General features: G+C 38.4%; 2 protein-coding genes across 3 annotated transcripts; both read left to right on the top strand.

Annotated features, from left to right (window-relative positions):
- The first annotated feature begins 10646 nt into the window (after positions 1-10646).
- On the top strand, positions 10647-15148 carry LOC115969211 (7-deoxyloganetin glucosyltransferase-like). 2 transcript variants are annotated; one of them, XM_031088811.1, is made up of 3 exons: positions 10647-11172; positions 11687-12597; positions 15119-15148. In XM_031088811.1, exons 1-3 carry the CDS (start codon positions 10656-10658, stop codon positions 15146-15148), a joined length of 1458 nt encoding a protein of 485 aa, XP_030944671.1. In that variant the 5' UTR covers positions 10647-10655. The 2 variants fall into 2 exon arrangements, with proteins under 2 accessions (XP_030944671.1, XP_030944670.1); XM_031088810.1 differs by lacking the exon at positions 15119-15148 and having other exon boundaries at positions 10656-11172; positions 11687-12660.
- Positions 15149-17913: 2765 nt separating this feature from the next.
- Positions 17914-19601, top strand: LOC115966573. The gene is made up of 2 exons (XM_031085785.1): positions 17914-18113; positions 19067-19601. Exons 1-2 carry the CDS (start codon positions 17914-17916, stop codon positions 19599-19601), a joined length of 735 nt encoding a protein of 244 aa, XP_030941645.1.
- Positions 19602-23963: the final 4362 nt, after the last annotated feature.

The following is a 23963-nucleotide window of genomic DNA, read 5'->3' as shown; positions in this document are numbered from 1 at the left end:
CTCCTGTAATAAGATCACAAAGGAATAAAGCTCTCCCAAGATTGATGAAAGTAGTGTTGGACAGTGGGTAGAGATTAGTGAACATGATCAACTTCAGTGTGGTCAGCTCTAGTGCAAACTTTGCGGTGCTGATGGATGTTCCTGTATTGGATACTTCATGATCGGATCCTAGGATTTGTAGAATTTCTTGAATCTTTGGAGTTTGATCATCGTACGGAGTTAGATCCACATTCTGAGGTCTAGTGATGCCGAGAAGATCTGCAATGGAGTTTGGGGAAATGCCAAACTCTATTCCTCTGACCCAGAAAATAAGTTCAGCTCCAAGATCAGTTGCATTGGAGAAGCATTCTTTGACCAGCTCATCCATTGGATCGTCAAAGTTCCCAAACAAGTTTGCCCAATCTCGTTGCTCAAAGATTCGAGAGATAAAAGTGGTCCCTAAGGTGTTAAACTCCACCACCCGTTCCACTATGGGAGTTGACTTGTCAAAGATGTTTGAGTAGATGTGTGAGGTAAGCGGAGTTCTGAACCTCTCCTTATTGGAGTCTTGAGATGCCTGTGATGATAGTCGAGTCCTTTTAGCAACTGGTGTTCCTGGATCGTCAGCAACAATGTCTTTACCCCTGGAAGATCGACGAGACATTTGCAAGAGAATAGGCCCACAGCAAAGAACCAACAACAGTACCACACAAGATAAATATCAACATGATTCGATGCAAATAGAAGTGAAAAACAGAGATTTCAATACATAAATACAAACTTAAGATAGTGCAGACCCAACCAAACTTCCATCAATACTAAGGTGCACAATGTGACAGGTGCAGCAAAATGGTGATAGTGCAAAAAGGCATAGAGAGACAAGTTCAAACAGAACTGTCAATGAGACAATTTACCATGACCATGATATGCATACAAAGACAGCATTCGAACATTAAGAACATATATCATAAAACATACCACATAAGATATGAACATGGAAAAAAAAAATTCAAAATGAAGGATCAGCGTACTCAAACTAGAGCACAAGGCTGTGAGACACAACATTCAGAAAAAGAAGTTGTTTTCAAGGAATACTTTCAAGATGCCAACATCCACATGTTATGTTAACCTAAAAGCACAGTAAACCAATGTCGTAAACCAACATCAACACACAAACAAGTGAAAGGAGCAAGACATATAAATACCAAACCCATTTAACAAAAGATTTTCAGAATCAACAACAGGCAAATATCAGAACAATGAAAAAGCACATTGTGACCACTCAACATGAAAACGGATGAAATCAACAACAAACATAATAAGCCATACCCATCACACAAAGAGAGGAATGTTTCGAACCCAATATCAATCCAAATGGTAATAAAAACATCCATGAAATAGGGAAAATGAGATTAGGAAAACAAGACCCATACCTTTTCTTGATGATTTGGATAAGAAATGAAGCACCAATGAGGTTTGAAAATGGGTACACGGAGTGTTTGGGAAGGAGACAGTTTAGAGAGAAGATGAATAGTCACAAAAGTTCGAGGGAAAAACTGAAAAAGATTTAAAAAAACTGCCCCTATTTTTGCCAAACACGCGTTTTTCGCGACTTAAGTGAGTCGCCACAAAGTCGCCAGTTCAAGCCACCAAAACACTCAAAGACAAAAATTTGAAAAATTTTTCTAAGTGTTTTTCGCGACTGGAAGGTCTACCCGCGATTGAGTCGCGAGATGAGCTGCGAAAATCTCTGAGTAACCCTCGTGACTGGACCTTCCACTCGCGAACAAGTCGCCAAAAATGACCCGCGAAGACGCGACTGAGGCTCGCGACTTGACTTACCCGCGACTGAGTCACCAAAACAGGGCAAAACTGGGTTTTTGAAATTTTCAGATTTTTAAACAAAATACTTTCCAAAAACACCTAAAAACACTCAAAAATCTTTTTGTATTTGAATTAACAAAGATTGAGCATGTGAAAACACATTTCATCAAGTACAATCACACAAATGAATATGGCATTTATTGAACATAAACTTGTGTGTTGTGTGTGGATATTGTAAGGTTGAATTTATTCAACCATCTTATTGGCTTTATTCCGTGCCAAATTTGCTTGTAATTCAGCATTTAGTAACCCTGTATTTAGGTGGGTTTGATGTAAGGGTAGTGAGTGAGATAGAGTGAAGTTTGCTCAAGAGTGTGCAAGAAAACAGAGTGTCGCGGCTGGGTCTCGCGGGTGACTCGCGGCTTCAAGCCGCCAGAAGCAACCTCACGTGCCAAGCATGTTGGAAGGTGAACAGTCTGCTAGCTGAAGCACTACAGGACAAAACAGAACAACTGGCCATACGGTTATCTCGTGACTGGATCTCGCGACTTAGTCAAACCGCGAGGTCAAGCCGCGAGCCACCCCTGTTTTGTAGAATTCTGACGTTTCACATTCCTCTCCACTCCAGTATAAATACCCCTATTACCCACGATTGAAAGAGAGCTTCCAGAGAGAATTTTGAGAGAGAAACCCTAAAGAAAAACCAGATTGTTTCACCCACAATCTCTACCTTAGAATCTCTTCAAATTCCTCAACTCTCTTCCTCTCCATTGTCAAATCCTTGAGAGGCATTATACCAAACCAGGTTCTCACCATCATCATCATTGTGAGTCTGTTGTTTGGATTTCTGGGAAGCAGTTAGGAAGGAACCAATCTTCATTGGTTGATGCTACGGTCTAGTAGCGGAATCCGGAAAGCTAGAAAAGAAAAAGGTTCGGCGCAACCTCGTTGGAGCAAGAAGCTTGGAGGGCTTAGGTGCACTGGGTAGATTAGGCTTGGAGGGTCTATTGCTGTCCTTGTATCCCAACTATATTTTCTAGTGGATTGATTACCGCTTGGAGGGCGGCGGAGAGGTTTTTCGCCGAGGACTTCGGTTTCCTCTTCGATAACACATCGCGTGTTGTCTTTGTGTTTGCATCTTCCTTCCTCTATCTTTGCCTTTAAATTATCTGCTGTGGATTTTATTTTGTTATGGCTTAGATAGTATTTAATCAATTTCGTATGATAGCATATGTTAAGTTTCCGCACACTAGTTGTTTGACATATTGCTTGAATTGATTAAGTTGTTATTTGGGGGTCTAAACGTTCGAAGGTGTTTTTACACGTTTTTGAACTTTCAGATATCAACAATGAGATAGTCCTTAGTCTAATGTGAAGTTTCAATGATCAATTCAACCAAGGCATACACAATTAGCACTAGATCATGTGATCCATCTCAATTATAGAAATATGTATATATGACCTCCCATAAAACTTGATAACACATCTTAGAGCTTTACATTTGACTCCACTTTCAATCATAACATTTCATCATTTTGATCTTTTGAGGCAATCACCTCTCATTATGAGAGTGTTATTTGATATTTCACTTTAATGAACAAGCCTTTGGCTTTTTGAATAAACATTCTCTTTAATATAAGGTCGCTTACCCTTTTTCCTAGTCGAATACTAGAATGTGCGACAGGCTTTTGCAGCTCAATATCTCTTTTCATTTGGAGATTTACATTTGGTGAGATCTTTTTAGCAACAACAAAAATAAAGAGTGGGAAGATATATAGACACAAGTCTATGCATGTCTCAAGATCAACATAACCATTCACTAATCATTCATGACAAGTTTGAAGATCTATTTACAACAATCACATAGATTTCAAGATTTTTCCCACAGTGATATGAGTGCAAATAAACAAGCAATGCTCGAAAATGCACAAAGCCATTAGCATAAAGGTACAAGGCAAAACAGGTTTTGAGACAAAAGCTCAACAATGTCAATCAAACTTTTTGATTTTCTAATTTTTATACGATTTTTGGATTTTTGACACTAGAAGCAAAAGATTGATCAAAAACAAATTAAAAGTATGCACAAGTAGACAAGCAAACAACCAACAGCAAAAACAACAAGCAAACAAACAAACATTGTCGCAAAGCATAGGAAGTATTAATGCATGGACATGTTGTAATGCTTATGCATGAGTACCCTTTTCCACCCACACGTCACTTGCGTTTGGGGTGATTTCCTTATAGGATTGGATACGGGAGTTAGGGCTTTCAAACCTTCGTGAGAAGCTTTCCAAACAGTTGGTGAATGCACCTATCATCTTCATCATGTTCATCATTTCGGGATCACCATTTTGATCTCTAGATTGTTCACCTGCCCAATTTCTTCTATCATTTCTAGGTCCTCCTGACCTTTGAGGAGTTGCACTATTCTTTGCTCTCAGCTTTTGGCAATTTGGTCGAGTATGCCCTTGAAGTCCGCAATGATGACACACATAAGTTGATCTAGGACCTCTTTGTGGTCGTGGACGAGACTTGGCACGAGATTCAGACTTGCCCACATACTGATTGCGGGGATTCAACAACCGTTGGTTCTCCACATTCTTCTTCTCCTCCATCTTGAGCTTCTCAGCAGTAAGGTCAACTACAACTGGATCTTTAGCCTTTACAAACTTCACTTCTTTAGTGACAGTTCCAGGTGAGCTACTTCCTCCGGTATATCCCAATCCGGATTTGTCTGAAAAACTCTTTTGAGATGAAATAACATCATCTAGCTTCTTGGTGGTGACCCTCTCTATTTTAGCATTTGCTTGTACAACCTCTTGTTCAAGAAATCTCACTTTTGTGTAAGCTTCTGACAACTCACCATTCAGTGTTTCTATCTCACATTTGGCCTCCCTATATCGGATTAGGAGACTTTTGTAATCCTCCTCTGCCTTCTTCATTTTTCTTACAGCAGCCTTGGCCACCCTTGTGTACTCACCCGACTTCTCCAGGAGTGAGTTATAATTATCTTGAAGATTGGCTGTGCTTTCATCTTCTTCAGCATCTAATTCTTCAACAATTCCCAGTGATTCTACATCACTATGTTCTCCAAGGTCTCGTACAAGTAGATTCAATTCGTCTGAAGACTCAACATGAGCAATAGTCATAAAAGCTGAGTAGTTCCCCTCTCCATCACAGCTTTCTTCAGATTCTGAGTCAGATGAATCCGAGTCACTCAATGTCGTGGCATACACTTTGCCTTTCGATTTCAAATAATTCGGACATTCCTTCTTAAAGTGTCCATGCCCGTTACATTCGAAACAAGTGACACCTTGTGTAGGTTGGGATTCTTTTCCATCTTTTTTTTTTTTGAATTCCCTTTTTTCCCTTCCAGAACTTTGGAATTTTCTTTTATCATCAAATTTGCCATTATTTTTGAATTTCAAGAAATTTCTGAAATTTTTAACAAGGTATACAACATCTTTGTCAACCACATATTTTCCTGATGAATCTTGATCTTCCACCTTCTCATTAATGGTCTTAAGAGCAAGAGATTTACTCTTCCGTTGATTGGACAGCGACATCTCATAAGTCTGAAGAGAACCAACTAGCTCCTGGACTTTGATGTCATCAAGGTCCTTGCTCTCTTCAATTGCTGTCACTTTAGCACGAAAACTTTCCGGCAATGATCGAAGGATCTTCCTTACAATTTTAGAATCCTCCGTTTTCTCCCCCAAATTGAACTTGCTGACAACCACCTCATTTAGCTTCCCATAGAAAGAGTCAAAGGACTCATCCTCATTCATTTTGAGCTCCTCAAACCGAGTGGTCAGCATTTGCAACTTGGTGTCTTTCACTTTCTTCGTGCCTTCGTAGGTGGTTTCCAATATTTCCCATGCTTCTTTGGCAACGGTAATGTGAGATATCCTGTGAAATTCATCTGGAGACACACCATAGAAAATAGCATTGAGTGCTTTACTGCTAGCATTAGATGCAGCAAGTGCTGCCTTATCCCATGTGGATTTGGCTTCCTCAGGCCTAGTCCAACCTATCTCAACAGCATCCCAAACAAATTCATCAATAGAACACAGAAAAACTCTCATGCGAACCTTCCAAAAAGTATAATTACTACCATCAAAATATGGAGGTGCATTTAGGGATTGAGACCGATCCATCTCAAAAGGGAGTCAAGGATCACACAATGGTAATGAAACCAATAACAGTGTACCCGCTTTGATACCAAATGAAAGTTCAAATATGTGTATAAATACCCTTGAACGTTTAGACCCCCAAATTACAACTTAACCAATTCAAGCATTATGTCAAACAACTAGTGTGCGGAAACTTAACATAAGCTATAATATGGAATTGGAAAAACTATCTAAGCCAAATTAAAAACACAACCCACAGCAGTTAATAAAAGGCAAAGATAAAAGGGAAGGAAGATGCAAACACAAAGACAACACGCGATGTGTTATCAAAGAGGAAACCGAAGCCCTCGGCGTAAAACCTCTCCGCCGTCCTCCAAGCGGTAAACAATCCACTAGAAAATATAGTTGGGATACAAGGACAGCAATAGACCCTCCAAGCCTAATCTACCCAGTGCACCTAAGCCCTATAAGCTTCTTGCTCCAACGAGGTTGCGCCGAACCTTTTTCTTTTCTAGCTTCCCGGATTTCGCTACTAGACCGTAGCATCAACCAATGAAGATTGGTTCCTTCCTAACTGCTTCCCAGAAATCCAAACAGCTCTTCTCACAGTGATGAATATGGTGAGAACAAGGTTTGGTAAAATGCCTCTCAAGGATTTGACAATGGAGAGGAAGAGAGTTGAGGAATTTGAAGAGACTCTAATGTATAGATTGTGGGTGAATCAATCTTGTTTTTCTTTAGGGTTTCTCTCTCAAAATTCTCTCTGGAAGCTCTCTTACATTCGTGGGTAAAAGGGGTATTTATACTGGAGTGAGAGAGGAATGTGAAACGTCAGGTTTTACAAAACAGGGGTGGCTCGCGGCTTGACCTCGCGGCTTGACTAAGTCGCGAGATCCAGTCGCGAGATAACCATATGGCCAGTTGTCATGTTTTGTCCTGTAGTGCTCCAGCTAGCATGACTGTTCACCTTCCGGCATGCTTGGCATGTGTGCTGCGTCTGGCAGCTTGCAGCCGCGAGTCACCCACGAGGCCAAGCCGCTAGTCTCTGTTTTCTTGCACACTCTTGAGCAAACTTCACTCTATCTCACTCACTACCCTTACAACAAGCCCACCTAAATACAGGGTTACTAAATGCTGAAATACAAGAAAATTTGGCATGGAATAAAGCCAATTAGATGGTTGAATAAATTCAACCTTACAGATACATTTTCATTGGCCTTGATTTTTTATTTTGTTGTTGGAAATGAATTTCTTATAAGTAGACATGCATGTATATACTTACTAATTTGATTGTGTTTCAGTTAAATCTATAGTACCTGAACATGTTTCACAAGGATGCAAAATTATTGACATTACATATGATTTACAATTGATCTCTACTATAATGACTTAAAAATAACTGGGGACAGTTTTATAATCTTTAATAAGAAAGTTGAAAACCTTAGTCGCTGTCATAGCATGAGCAAACCTACCTTTCAGATTGTTGAAGAAACATTAGACACACACCTTTCAGTTGCTCGCACATTCCAGAATTCCATATCCTAAAGGAGCCAATTCTTCAGATTTCATATTCAAATTTCATGTGATTGTGAAAGAAGCATCTTTAGAGGGACTTCATGACTACTCTATACTTGCTTTAAACCAATGTAATATTTTTTCCCTTTTCTTTCAATCCTTGGTTTTTTTTTCTTTATTTTAAATACCACTTAGTATTTACAAAGTCTCAAAGTCTCAATTATTAATTTATTATTTATGAGTTTGCCATGAGAAGGTTTTGGTGTTCTATTTTGGTGAGTCAGCATTAATAGTATTGTGGTAGTCCTACACTCTTCAGTGTTTGTTATTTTTAGTTATTGTTCATACCATGTGTTTAGTGAAATTTCTTATAGAAACATATAGGAATTTAGCATGCTGTTGTGACTAATGGCTATTAGAAATTTTTGATAAAATCACGTTTCTATGCATCAATTCTTTTGGCTTTTCTTCATTGATAAAGTGGGCTACATCTTGCTATTTTCCCAGGAACATATATTTGCTAAACGAGCTTCTATTTGTTTCAAAGGAAAATTATTTATTTTCACAAAAACAATTGTTTAACAACTTGCTCTATTGGGTTAAATTATTGTAATTGGTTGCATATACTTTCATTCATAAGAGATGCTTAATTCAAGGGATTTTCACCCTTGAGGGGCCAAGTAGTTTACTTAGCACCCTGTTACTATGATTGACAAAAGAACCATAGTGACTAACCATCTTTAATCTTGCTGTCTGCAGCATCACAAATTCACAATGTTAATATTTCATGAAGGTCATTAAAATGGATATTAGCTGGTGTCATCTCATCATATACATATAATAAATGCAAAAAAGCTACATTTGTTGGGTTTTCTTTGGTTTTCAATGCTGAGCAATTGTAGTAGGTAGTTATGGATAAAGAGGTTGAACATGACCTAGGTTCTCTAGGAGGGTGCCTATTTTTTTTCTTTTTGTATTCCTAAAAGGATTTAAATTCTAGACATCTAAGTTTTTGATGGCGTGATTTGTTTCCAATCTAAATTCCAGACCAAAAGGATTCTAATTTTGTTGGCAAAGTTTTGCCTCCTTTGCCTTCCTTTTTGCAAAAAATTTTTGTTGAGAACAATAACTCCTATAAAGCTGAAGCTCCAATTGTTTCCAATTGATGATGGTACTCACAAAATGGTGAGAGATTAAAAAAAAAAAACTTCTACTTTTTGATAAGTGAGATTTAAAGTTAAAAAAAAAAAGAAAAAAAAGAAAAGAAAAAGCTTAAAGTGTAGCATAATCCTCACATGAGGCTCTTTTTTTGTGTGAATTTTGTTACTTTTTAATTGATTTGGTTGTTTGTAGTTCTTTTGGGCACTTATATATATATTTCTGTGAATGATGCTTTGATGAACATTTTCTTTCATTCTTTTTATTTTCTTTTAGGTTTGGGAAGTGTTGTAGACTTTGCATTTTCTTTTCTTTTTTTTAGCTAAATTGAAGTAATTTCCTATTTGTAGTCAGAAATTTTTAACTGAGGTGTTGGTCTTTCTTTCCTCAAGCAAATGAGTTAGGCTGCTTATATTTTGTACAAATGTAACTTTTGCTTGAAACCACCAATTGACAATTTTCATTCTTAAAAATTTTAACTTGCAGGGGATGGGATAAAGAAGGCGGATGCTTGCGTCAAGACCATCAGGTGGAATACTCTCATGGAATTGAGCAATCGTGATAACTCTTGCAGCTACTATTGGCTTGCAAGAAGGAATGGGAGTATTTGCATTTTTTTTTTTTTAATTTTTTTTTATAGTAGTGGTTTATCCTAATAGTTTAGTTTGATTTGCATTTTGCTTGCACCCCATTAAGTTCAAATGTTCCCTCAAACATCACTATCTTAGGTTTAGGATAAAGATAGACCTAGCATTATTAGTTACTATTGCTATATAATTTTTTTTCAATGGCCTGTTGTAGTAATTGTGGAAATTGTTAACAGATGAATAAAAGCATTTAGAGTGTGCAACAATTTGATATACAAAATCTGATGTTTAGTAAGCATTTGGTTCCAAGAACACTGAAGCCAAGACTGTGAAGTAGTTGCATGTTTTTTGGGGCTGTTTGCTTTTCTGGCTTCATGTCAATTGGGCAAGAGGTTTTTATGGGATGCTACGCTTCTATGTACGCATCTAAACAGGTGTTTGGTATGGTAGCAATATGAAGTTGAGACAACTAATAATGAAATTGAAAATTGGGAAATGGTTTGTTGCGCGTGCTTTAGGTGGAAGTTGAATCTAAATTGGCTCTTCGATGAAAAGTTCATGTAAAATAATTGTTTAAATTATTCTTTATTTTATTATTATTATTATTTTTTTTTTTGTTGAAAGTTTTGATGCAAACTTTGACCAGTGTAAAATGTCATTTTGGTCAATTTTGTAAAAAGTTAATTGGCCATTGAAACAAAAGTGTGTAAATATTAATTGTAAACACATCCAATTAAGAAAAACTCCAATCCTCTAATACAACCTTAACTAAAAGATAAATGCTATAAATTTGTAAAGTTATTTTAAAATGTGATAAAAGTTATGCTTTTATTTAACAAAATTAATGCATTTCTGAACCTCTAAGAACACTTTTCACAGTTAGATTTTACACAAACTCCTTTGTGATCCTATCACATTATGCCATTAAGAAAAAAAAGTTTAAGATGTTATAAAACTATAGATTTACCATTCAAAATGATGTTATACATTTTTTTTTTTTTTTTAGTTTCAATAAAATGTTAGCCTATTGCGTCCATTACATGAAGATTGTTTTTTATTATTAGATCTAAACTCTTATTTTAAAAGAATAAAAGAAAGATTAAATTTAATAGAACAAAAAGATGGATTAAATTTATTTTTCAATAGTTTTTCCTAACGACGAGTATATATATATATATATTTTGGACATGTGGGTGATGGAGTGTTAGTCCATTATGTTACCAATCTAACGCAATCCCTTACGTAAGGGATTGCGTTAGATCGGTAATATAATAGACTAATCCTCGATCGCATCATATGTCAACTACAGATTATTTGCTCCTTAGTTTATTATCGTAATTATTACATGATGAACATGACTTGCATGAAAAAGAGTGTTCGTGGTCGGCAGTTTGTCTATTATAAAAAGGCCTTGTTCGACCCAAATCCTACAAAAAATAGTCCTATCAGAGAGAGAGAGATGGATTCCATTAGCGCAGGAGTTAAGCCTCATGTAGTTTGCGTCCCGATCCCACTTCAAGGTCACATAAACCCAATGCTCCAGTTAGCAAAACTCCTTCACTATAAAGGGTTTCACGTAACTTTTGTAAACACAGAGTACAACCACAAACGCTTACTCAGGTCTCGAGGCCCTAACTCTCTCGATGGCTTGCCTGGCTTTCACTTCGAAACCATTCCTGATGGCCTTCCACCCTCAGACGCAGATGTCAGCCAAGACATTCCCTCTCTTGCTGAATCCCTCCCAAAGGCTTGCCTAGTCCCACTTTGCAACCTCATTACCAAACTCAACGACACTTCGTATTCGAATGTGCCTCCTGTTACCTGTATTGTCGGAGATGGTTGCATGTCCTTCACTCTTGATGCTGCTGACAAGTTCGGAATTCCATGTGTAATTTTTTGGACACCTAGCGCTTGTAGCTTCATGAGCCTTATGCATTTTCGACATTTCGTTGAACGAGGTTTGGTACCCCTCAAAGGTATTATTTTGTTAAGAAAGATCCGCTCCCATTCAAATTCTTTTATTTTTATAAGCTTTAATCAAGTATAAGATATAAGATAAATGTCATCTACTTTACTTTGTGTGCTTTAAAAGGATTTGATGATTATTGGATTTTTTTTTTCAATATAATGTGTGTTATATATGAATAAAAATATAAGGAAATTGCAAATTTTAAATAAGGATGATCTCCTAAATTTGTATCATCGTAAATTGACATTGGAATTTGATGTGTAAACATCTCTCTTGTTACATTACTAAAATCACATTCAAATGTTATACATGTTAGCTTTGATTTAAAATCAAAAATACAACAGACATGTACGCGGAAAACCTGCAATAAAATTTTCTATATGTCTAATTACACCCAATATCTATAAAATTACAAAAGTTTCTCTTTTCACTTCTTTTTTTAATTGTATATTTGTATGCTAGTTCTTAGTACTTTACTTGGAGTATGCTATTCACAATGATCAACACTATGTGCTTCACAGATGCGAGCTATCTAACAAATGGATACTTGGAAACTGTAATAGATTGGATTCCAGGGATGAAAAATATTCGTCTTAAGGATATTCCAAGTTTTGTTAGAATAACAGATGAGAATGACATCATGTTCAACTTCTTCATCAATGAAACCGAGAGAGTTCCAAGAGCTTCAGCTGTCATTATGAACACATTCTACCCCTTTGAAGAGGAAGTGTTGGATGCTTTATCCAGCATGCTTCCTTGTACATACTCCATTGGACCACTTGTGTCGTTTGTGGACCAAATTAAGGATAATAACTTGGAATCAATAGGTTCCAATCTATGGAAAGAAGAACCAGGGTGTGTGGAATGGCTAAATTCAAAAGAACCCAACTCTGTAGTGTATGTAAATTATGGTAGTATAACTATCATGACACCTCAGCAACTCATTGAGTTTGCTTGGGGGTTAGCAAACAGTGAAAAACCCTTCTTGTGGATTATAAGGCCTGATCTTGTTGGAGGTGATTCAGCTATTATTCCTTCTGAATTTGTTACCGAAACTAAAGATAGAGGCATGTTAGCAAGTTGGTGTCCTCAAGAACAAATCCTAAAGCACCCATCAATTGGGGGTTTTTTAACACATAGTGGGTGGAATTCAACACTTGAGAGTGTGTGTTGTGGAGTTCCAATGATCTCTTGGCCCTTCTTTGCTGATCAACAGACGAATTGTCGATACTGTTGTGTTGAATGGGGCATTGCGATGGAGATAGATAATAATGTTCAAAGAGATGAAGTGGAGAAGCTAGTGAGAGAATTAATTGACGGTGAAAAAGGTAAAGAAATTAAGAAGAATGTAATGGGGTGGAAAAAAAAAGCCGAGGATTCCACCAAACCTGGTGGTTCTTCATACCAAAACTTGGATAAGTTGATTGCTGAAGTTCTTTTAGCTAGAAATGTTTAAACCAAACAAGCAAGACTTTCTACTTTTCAATGCACGTGTACTCCCAATCTCATTTTCTAAATAAAATCATTTTAAATATTTATTTAAAATATATTCCCATTTTTATTGCAATAAATTCAAATCAATTGTGTGATTTGGTTAAATTAATGTTCTATTAAGTACTGTTGCGTATGTAAATAAAGGACCTTTATATGTTTACAATGTACTTGTAATAAAAATTTACATTAGTAACACACAAAAAGTGGCAAATGTTGTACACATTTGCAAAAATATGTACAACATTTGTCACTTTTTATGTCTCTACAGTTAATATTAATTTACATTGTACTGTAGAATGGGAAGAGAGAGAGAGAGAGATGTTTTTGAGTATGCGGCTTCACTCACTACAACAATACAACAAAATGTATTTTTAGCGATGAAACTTAGTGAGAAAATATTTTTTTGTCGCTAAAATTACAGATTTAGTGATAAAATATGGATTTCATTGCTAATAATGAAAAAAACTAGGCGCGAACTTAATTAATCTATAGTAACGAAATATTTCATCGCTAAAAGTTGAGATTTTTAGTTACGAAATAGTTCGTTGCTATAGATGTTGTTTCAAACAACACTAGCGACGAAATGAGTTTCATCACGAAATGTAACCAATAGTGACGAAACTAAATCATTGCCAAAAGTCCAATGCATATAAATCGGCAGCTTTAGTGACGAAATCATAATTCGTAACAAAAAAGTTTGAAATAGTGATGAAATATATTTCGTCACTAAAGAGTACAGCTTAAATGGGTTAAATTTCAGCAAAAAAAATTTCCTTTCCCACATAAAATTTCCTTTCTCCCAACCATTCACTTAAAAAAATTTCATCCCTCCCTCTCTCATTATCATTCACTCCCTAGCACAAACACAAACTCAAATACAAAAACAAACACACACATCCCTCTATCTCTCTTTCTCTACCAAATCTCTCCTCCCTCATGGTCTCTTGGTTAGCTTCTACTAGATTTTCAGTCATCAAAATCTTATCCATGGTTTGACTTCTCCTAACATGAATCTAAAGGTAAAATCTCCATGACCCACCTTCCAATATCTTCGGGTTTTTATCTTATATTGTTAGGATTGCTCTTTATGCTGTGGGTTTTGTTTTAGAAGTAGTTCGTTGTGTTTGTTGGTACATTTAAAATCTTATTGGAGGTTTCTAATTTAATGGAGTGAAATGGATTTTGTTGTTTGGCAACTATGTGAGTTGGGTTTCTTAAGAAATCATTTGGGTTAATTTTTGAAAAAGGGTTTCCTTACCTTTTGAAATGTTTTTTGCATATGTGGTTGTGATTGTGGTGTTAAATATAAATTTGTGTAAGTAATATGAGCATGTGTCTTTTGCTTACCAAGTGTTTGACAAATTGCCTATATGAGTTATGAAATGGATTTTATTGTTTGGCAACCATGTGAGTTGTGTTTCTGGAGAAATCATTTTGGTTTTGATTTATATGGGAGATTGGATTAATTTTAGAAAAAAAGGTTTCAAAAAATTTTGAAATGTCTTTGGCATATATTGTTGTGATTGTGGTGTTAACTATAAATTTGTGCAAGTAATATGAGCATGTGTCTTTTGCTTACCAAGTGTTTGACAAATTGCCTATATGAGTTATGAAATGGATTTTGTTGTTTGGCAACCATGTAAGTTGGGTTTCTTGAGAAATCATTTAAGGTTTTAATTTATATGGGAGATTGGGTTAATTTTAGAAAAATGTTTTACTTACATTTTGAAATGTCTTTGGCATATGTAGTTATGATTGTGGTGTTAACTATAAATTTGTGCAAGTAATATGAGCATGTGTCTTTTGCTTTCTAATTGTTTGATAAATTGTCTATATGAGTTATAAGATTGAATTTCTTGACTTGTGTTGTGATGATTGTTATATGAGATTATGAGTTGTAATCCTAGTTGTTTATATGTACTAACACATGTAGATTTAAGGTTTAATCAAGTCTCAAAGCTTTTGGCATAGGGTTAAAATTATAATATTTTTCTTTTGTGACTTTATACAGATTTGAGTCAGATGCACTACATGATTTTTAATAAATTGTAGAAAAATTATTTTGAACTAAATTTTTGATGGCATATAATAAACATATAAGGGCTCCTCCATATTTAAGTTCAAGATTTTTGGATAAAACTAAGTGAACCAAAAGAATTTTTAAAAAGAGCTGACCTATTGCAAATTTAATTAGAAAGTATGATTAGAATGTTTAGACTATAAGGAATTTACAACAAGCTTTTGTAGTGTGGTCTATCTTGTAAGTTCATATGTGCTTTCTTTGACAAGTGATTTATTGTTTCGTAACTATGTGAGTTGGATTTCTTGAGAAATCATTTGGTTTTTGATTTATATGGGAGATTGGGTTAATTTTAGAAACAATGTTTCCTTACATTTTGAAATGTCTGATAGTTTTTAGACCCCTTAAACAATTGATTAAACCTAGGTAATTAGCCAAGTTGTTACTTAGTCCAATTAAACAAGTCTAAGTTATCACAATAATAAAGATCAAATCATGCAAAGCAGTGGAAAATAAATAACACAAGATATGATCACCCAGGAAACCAAACTGGTAAAAACCTGGGGAGGATTTGACCTAACTATTCTCAAGGTAAACTTGAATCCACTATCTTGAAAGAATCGAAGTTCATACAATAAAAATTACAAGCCCCCACGCTCGACTTCTTATTGCTACCAATTAGTAGAACTTACTGACACGATCACGTGCAAGCTCCGAATCCACGGACTCATTCTTTCTTGAATTCACCACCAGATACAAGCACACCAGCTTGTGTTTTCTTTAAGCTTCAATGGCAGCAACTGAATTGATCATCAAGGCGTAGATAAATCTTCTCCTTGAAAACCCTAAGTTTGTGTAAAGGAAAACTCCTCTAGATCTTACAAGAGATTTACACAAACCGCAAATATGAGCAACACTAAAACGTGGGTAGGGTTTGCCTTTTATACTTAGAACAAATAAGAAACCCTAAAAACGTTTTAAAATCTTTAGGGCTGAGTTGGACGAATCTGCAGAAAAACATTCTGCCCGAGCTTCGATCGATCGAGCCAGGCCGAAAGGCACAATCCTTTCCTGCTTTAACTCGATTTCAACTTTACATAGATGCACAACTTTGAGCTAGACCTAAACACTTCCAAACACATTGTTTTGATCATGGTTTGCCAACAATACAAATTAGAGTTCTAAATACATAAAATCCTAAGACTTTAGAACCTAACAATGTCTTTGGCATATATTGTTGTGATTGTGGTGTTAACTAAAAATTTGTGCAAGTAATATGAGCATGTGTCTTTTGCTTACCAAGTATTTGACAAATTGCCTATATGAGTTATGAAATGGATTTTGTTGTTTAGCAACCATGTGAGTTGGGTTTCTTGAGAAGTTATTTGGGTTTTTGATTTATATGGGAGGTTGGGTTTAATTTTTGAAAGAGGGTTTCCTTGCATTTTGAAATGTCTTTGGCATATGTGCTTGTGATTGTCGTGTTAACTATAAATTTGTGTAAGTAATGTGGGCATGTGTCTTTTGCTTACCAAGTATTTGATAGATTGCCTATATGAGTTATGGGATTGAATTCCGTGACTTGTGTTGTGATGATTGTTATATGATGTTATGAGTAGAAATCCTAGTTGTTTATATGTGCTAACACATGTAGTTTTAAGGTTTACTCAAGTCTCAAAGCTTTTGGCATGGTGTTAAAATTAAAGGTTTTTTTTTTTTTTTTTTTTGTGACTTTAAATTTGTCAGGGACAGATTTGAGTCAGATGCAGTACGTGATTTTTAATAAATTGTGGAAAACTTATTTTGAGCTGAATTTTTTATGGTACATACTAGACATATAAGGGCTTCTCCATATTTAATTTCAAGCTTTTGGATAAAACTAAGTTAACCAATTGTTTTTTAAAAAAGAGCTGACTTGCTGCAAATTTAATCGGAAAGTATGATTAGAATTTTGAGACTTTAAGGAATTTACTATAAGCTTTTGTTGTGTGGTTTATCTTGTAAGTTTATATGTGCTTTCTTTGACAAGTGATTTATTGTTTCGCAACCATGTGAGTTGGATTTCTTGAGAAATCATTTGGTTTTTGATTTATATGGGAGGTTGGGTTTAATTTTTGAAAGGGGGTTTCCTTGCATTTTGAAATGTCTTTGGCATATGTGGTTGTGATTGTCGTGTTAACTATAAATTTGTGTAAGTAATGCAAGCATGTGTTTTTTGCTTACCAAGTATTTGATAGATTGCGTATACGAGTTATGGGATTGAATTTCGTGACATGTGTTGTGATAATTGTTATATGATGTTATGAGTTGTAATCCTATTTGTTTGTATCTGCTATCACATGTAGCTTTAAGGTTTAACCAAGTCTCAAATCTTTTGGCATGGTGTTAAAATTATAGTAATTTTTTTCTTTTTTTTGTGACTTTAAATTTGTCAGGGAAAATTTGACTCAGATGAACTACGTAATTTTTAATAAATTGTACAAAACTTATTTTAAGCTGAATTTTTTGTGGTACATAGTAGATATATAAGGGCTTCTCCATATTTAATTTCAAGCTTTTTGGATAATACTAATTAAACCAATTATTTTTTTAAAAAAAAGAGTTGATCTGCTGCAAATTTAATCGGAAAGTATGATTAGAATTTTGAGATTTTAAGGAATTTACTACAAGATTTTTTTGTGTGGTTTATCTTGTAAGTTCGTATGTACTTTCTTTGTCTAGTGATTTATTGTTTGGCAACCTTGTGAGTTGGGTTTTTTGAGAAGTTATTTGGGTTTTTGATTTATATTGGAGGTTGGGTTTAATTTTTGAAAGAGGGTTTCCTTGCATTTTGAAATGTCTTTGGCATATGTGGTTGTGATAGTTGTGTTAACTATAAATTTGTATAAGTAATGTGAACATGTGTCTTTTGCTTACCAAGTATTTGATAGATTGCCTATATAAGTTATGGGATTGAATTTTGTGACTTGTGTTATGATGATTGTTATATGATGTTATGAGTAGAAATCCTAGTTTCTTATATGTGCTAACACATGTAGTTTTAAGGTTTACTCAAGCCTCAAAACTTTTGGCATGGTGTTAAAATTATATATATATATATATATAAATATATATATATATATATATTTGGTGATTTTTTCGGCATCATCAGTTGGTGCCGTCTGTGGGAACGCAAGTGTTTAAGGCACATTATCGCTTCCCGGACAAAAGAGTTGCATGGTGCTCACTCGCTCAATGGCGACCACTAATGACATTCAAGAAGAAGAACCCCCCACGACTGCACTTGAGAAGCAAGTTAAGACGCTCGCCGCAGCTGTGGAGCGCCTCACCAAACAAAACCGCAACCTGGAGGAGCAGCTGAACCAGAAAAACGCGGCACCAAATAACCAAGGAGCGGATCAAGAAGTAACCAGCGCTAAAAGGAGGGATCACAGGCCAGCAACGCTCCAAGCAGACCAGAGCGACAAAACATGAGCCTTCCCTCTCTTGCAGACACGGCTCCGCCACCTATTATCGCGGAGATGCAAGCGATAAAGGAACAGATGAAAGTAATGATGAACGCTCTCAAGGGACGAGTATCCAGTGACCTTGACGACCTTGTTAACCGGACTGACTCGCCATTCACCACCGCCGTCAACTCCTTCCCCCTGCCGTGTAAGTTCTGCATGCCACATATGGATAGTTATGACGGGGTCAAGGACCCTCTAGACCACCTAGAGACCATTAAGACCTTGATGCACCTTCAAGGAGTAGCAGACGCAATTATGTGTAGGGCCTTCCCTACAACGCTAAAGGGTGCGGCGAGGATTTGGTTCAGCCGGCTAGCACCCAACTCTATCAGCACCTTCAAGGAGCTAAGCGCTCAATTTACTGCGCACTTCATCGGAGGACATCAGTACAAGAAGTTTACGGCTTGCTTAATGAATATCAAGCAGCGAGAGGAGGAAACGTTAAGGGCTTACATATCCCGCTTCAATAAGGAGGCACTCTCGATCGACGAAGCCAACGACAAGATACTTGTAGCAGCATTCACGAATGGGCTGAAGGAGGGTAAGTTTTTGTTCTCCCTGTACAAAAATGACCCGAAGACCATGTCAGAGGTACTTTACAGGGCCACCAAGTATATGAACACTGAAGACGCGCTGTTGGCCCGAGAAGAGAGGCCCAAGAAAAGAGAAAGGCAAGAAGACACCTGACAGGACCAAGGCCGGAAGAAAGCAAGGATAGGAGACCGAAGGGATGAGAGACACCCTAAGCCCCTGGGGGGAAGATTCACAAGTTTCACCCTATTGACCGCCCCAATAGATCAAGTCCTAATGCAAATCAAGGACGAGGGGGCTCTGACGTTCCCTGGGAAGCTGAAGAGTGATCCCAACAAATGATCTAGGGATAAATATTGCTGCTTCCACCGTGACCATGGTCACAACACAGTTGATTGCTATGACTTGAAGCAACAGATTGAAGCCCTTATCAGACAGGGAAAACTGCAAAGGTTCGTCAGTAAGGAGAGAACAGATCCACCCCCACAAGAACAGCACCCTCGACGAGAGAACGAGCGACCAAGACCCCCCATAGGGGACATAAGGATGATAGTGGGAGGAACAGCTGCAGTCGGATCTTCAAAAAAGGCTCACAAAACCTACCTCAAGATGGTACAAAATGTTCAGCTAACTGGTACCGTGCCAAAGATAGCACGAAGAGAAGGCCCCATTATCGGATTCTCAAAAGATGATGCGCGATGTCTGCACGATCCACATGACGATGCGCTCATCGTTAGCATAAGGGTAGGAGACTACAACATGCACCGAGTGTTGGTCGACAACAACAGCTCAGCAGATATCCTATACTATCCGGCATTCCAGCAAATGAAGATTGATAAGGAACGATTAATTCCGACAAACGCCCCGCTCATTGGCTTCTAAGGAAGCCGGGTATTCCCCTTGGGCGCAATCACCTTATCCGTGACGGTCAACGATTACCCCCAGCAGATCACCAAGGACGTAACGTTCCTAGTGGTCGATTGCTCGTCTACCTACAACGCTATCCTCGGACGACCCACGCTCAACTCGTGGAAGTCGGTAACTTCAACTTACCACTTGATGATCAAATTCCCTACCGATTATGGAGTGGAAGAGCTGTGTGGAAGTCAAATGGCCGCGCGTGAATGCTATGTAGCCATGATGGAGATGGAAGATTAGGTCCAGGCCTTGAATATAGAAGAGCATCGAACAGTGACGGAGCCGATAGAGAAACTAGAGGGGATAACTCTTGATAGTTCCAATCCTGACCGAATAACCAAGATCGGAACACTTACTAACCCCGCAATTCGTTAAGAGCTCATAACTTTTCTCAGGAGCAATCGAGATGTATTCGCCTGGAGTTATGACGACATGCCAGGAATAGACCCTTCAGTCATGGTACATCGGTTGAATGTATCACCCTCCTTTCCACCCGTCCGACAGAAGAAGAGAGTGTTCGCCCCGGAGCGAGATCAAGCTATAGCGAAAGAAATCCGCAAACTACAGGAGGCAAGCTTCATTAGGGAAGTTTACTACCCCGATTGGCTGGCGAACATAGTAATGGTTAAAAAAGCAAGTGGGAAATGGCTGATGTGCGTAGACTTCACCGATCTTAACAAAGCATGCCCTAAAGATAGCTATCCCCTCCCAAGGGTCGACGTCCTAGTAAACTCAACGGTTCGACACCAGCTGCTAAGCTTCATGGACGCTTTCTCAGGTTACAACCAAATCTGAATGCACGAAGCTGATCAGGAGAAAACTTCGTTCGTGACCAGTCAAGGCCTCTTCTGCTACAAAGTAATGCCCTTCGACCTGAAAAACGTGGGCGCAACATACCAAAGGCTAATGAACAAAATGTTCACGCAGCAAATCGGGAGAAATGTCCAAGTCCATGTCGATGACATGCTAGTAAAGAGCCGAAGGGAGGAAGATCACTTGGAAGACCTTAGAGAAACATTCAACACACTTCACTCCTACAACATGAATCTCAATTCGGGAAAGTGCGCCTTCGGGGTGACGGCAGGAAAATTCCTAGGATTCATGGTATCCCAAAGGGGGATTGATGCCAACCCGGACAAGATCCGAACCATAATGGAAATGGCTCCCCCAAGAAATGTGAAGGAGGTACAAAGCCTCAACGGCAAAATAGAAGCATTGAATAGATTCGTGTCAAGAGTCACAGACAAGTGCTTACCCTTCTTTCGCATATTAAAGAAGTCTTTCGAGTGGACTGCCGAGTGTCAGCGAGCATTCGAGGAGTTGAAAGTCTATCTATCTTCCCCACCACTGCTGAGTCCCTCGCAACCAGGTGAAGAGCTTTTCCTCTACCTAGCTGTCTCCCCTGCTGTAGTCAGCGCGGCCTTGATTAGAGAAGAGGACAGGGTACAGAAGCCCGTATACTATGCCAGCCGGGTGCTTCGCGGTACCGAAGAAAGATACCCACCTATGGAGAAACTTGCCTTTGCATTAGTTATGGCGGCTCGCAAGCTCAAGCCATACTTTCAAGCCCATACGGTGAACGTCATCACCGACAAACCCTTGCGACAGGCGATGAGCAATCCTGAAGCTGCGGGTCGACTAGCGTTGTGGGCTATAGAGCTGAGCGAGTTTGATATCAAGTAACACCCACGGACCGCCATCAAAGGACAGATCGTAGCTGACTTCATAGCAGAATTCACTCATGACGAAGACAAGGGGGTAGAAGAGTCCCTTCATTGGAGCATATATACTGACGGATCATTTAATAGACGAGCTGGGGGGGCTGGCATCGTATTGCTGTCACTCGAAGGAGACAGGGTTGAATGTATGGTCCATCTCCACTTCCCCACCACCAACAATGAAGCGGAGTACGAAACATTAGTAGCAGGCCTCGACCTCGCCAAAGTAGCAAGAGCCGCGAGTGTGGTCATTTACTGCGACTCTTAGGTCGTAGCTAATCAAGTGAATGGAGGCTATGAATGCAAGGGTGAAAGGATGAAGAGATACCTTGACCAAGTAAGAGCAAGAGTAGACGACCTATAGGCCAAAATCATCCAAATCCCCAAAGGAGAAAATGAGCACATCGACCATCTAGCCAAGACCGCTTCAGCAGAGCATATGATAATCCCTGGTAATGTACTCTCTTTTGTTCAGCTTTCTCCACTAATAGATTCTGACAACATGCAGGAAATAGGCTCCGAAAGTAACTGGACCACACCGATAGTTTTATACTTAAAAAACGGGGTCTTACCAGACGGGAAGGAGGCAGCAAGAAAGCTGAAGGTCCAGGAGGCCAGGTTCTTCTTGATAAAAGACGTCTTGTACAAAAGAGGCTTCTCCCGTCCATATCTGAGATGCTTAGGTACCGAAGAAGCAGATTACGTCATGAAGGAGGTACACGAGGGAATCTGCGGAAACCGTTCGGGGTCAAGGTCGTTGGTACACAAGCTTGTGTAAGCTGGGTATTACTGGCTAACCATGCAGAAGGATGCCGAGGCTTATGTTAAAACCTGTGACAAATGCTAAAGATTCAACAATATTATTAGACAACCAACCGAAGAACTAACCCCGATGACGGCCCCATGGCCGTTCGCTCAGTGGGGACTAGACATTATGAGACCTTTTCCTATAGCAGTACGATAGCTGAAGTTCCTAGTAGTGGGCATTGACTACTTTACAAAGTGGGTAGAAGCTGAAACTTTGGCCACCATTACGGAGAAGAACATACGAAGTTTTGTCTGGAGGTGCATCATATGGAGGTTTGGCATTCCTAGAGTCCTTGACTCTGATAATGGGAGGCAGTTTGACAACAACTATTTCTGGGATTTTTGCTTACAGTTAAGGATAAAGAACCACTACTCCTCCCCCGCCCATCCTTAAGCTAATGGCCAGGTCGAAATCACGAACCGATCCTTGCTTAAGATTATCAAGACTCTGCTCAAGGGGGCAAAAGGTATATGTCCTGAAGAATTACCCAGCATTCTATGGGCATATAGGACGACGGCAAGAACACTAACAAGAGAGACACCATTCCGACTAACATACGGGAGCAAAGCGGTCATCCCGGCCGAAGTTGGGCTCACAAGCTACAGGGTGCACAACTATGACCAAAACAAGAATGACGAGGCAATACGGCTACAGCTTGACCAAGTAGACAAGATCAGGATGGCGGCGGAACAAAGGCTCGCTAGATACCAAGACCGCATGGCAAAGCACTACAACTCTCGGGTCCGACACAGAGACTTCTAAGTTGGAGATCTCGTACTGAGGAAGGTCATGGGCGCTGTTAGAGACCTTACACAAGGGAAGCTCGGCCCTAATTGGGAAGGACTTTACCGAGTTACGTCGTGGCAGAGGAAAAGCACTTACCACCTGGAGACGTTAAAAGGACAGAAGCTGCCACATCCGTGGAACACCGAGCACCTGCGAAAGTACTGCCAGTAGAAGTAATATGGAGAACAACAGCTTTCCCAATTCAACAGTTTATTTAAACCAGTTTATTTAAACTTTAGCTACAATTTCTAGTTTTTCTTTATCTATTTTTGCTACAATCTTTTTGTGCCTTTTTAAGCCCAAGGGGGTAGGTACTTTTCTCTATAAACGCATTTTCTTTTAAGAAGAATATTCAGATACATCTTTAAATTTCCACATGGATTTTTTTGTTATAAGATAGGCTTCAAAGAGTCCATAAAGTGGTCGGATCATCCCAAGAGGATGAAAATTTGAAGTCCAAAATGGACAGACGTAGAACAAGTCCACAAAGTGGACGAATCATCCCAAGAGGATGAAAATTTGAAGTCCAAAATGGACAGACTCAAAACAAGTCCACAAAGTGGACGGATCGTCCCAAGAGGATGAAAATTTGAAGTCCGAAATGGACGGATCACAACAGGTCCACAAAGTGGACGGATCATCCCAAGAGGATGAAAATTTGAAGTCCGAAATGGACAGATCATAACAAGTCCACAAAGTGGACGAATCGTCCCAAGAGGATGAAAATTTGAAGTCCGAAATGGACGGATCACAACAGGTCCACAAAGTGGACGGATCATCCCAAGAAGATGAAAATTTGAAGTCCAAAATGGACGGACATAGTACAAGTCCACAAAGTGGACGGATCATCCCGAGAAGATGAGAATTTGAAGTCCAAAATGGACGGGCATAAAACAAATTCACAAAGTAGACAGGTTGTTACAAGAGGATGAAATTTAAAAATCCGACATGGACAAACGGGTGCCCAAATCCGCAAAGAAAACGGAAAATATTTAGATAAGGAAAACTATAATC

The sequence above is a fragment of the Quercus lobata genome, chromosome 11 (assembly GCF_001633185.2).
Source record: "Quercus lobata isolate SW786 chromosome 11, ValleyOak3.0 Primary Assembly, whole genome shotgun sequence".
In the NCBI taxonomy this organism is placed as follows: Eukaryota; Viridiplantae; Streptophyta; class Magnoliopsida; order Fagales; family Fagaceae; genus Quercus; species Quercus lobata.
Note: the sequence above shows the minus strand (reverse complement) of the source record. Positions and strands in the feature narration are given on the sequence as shown.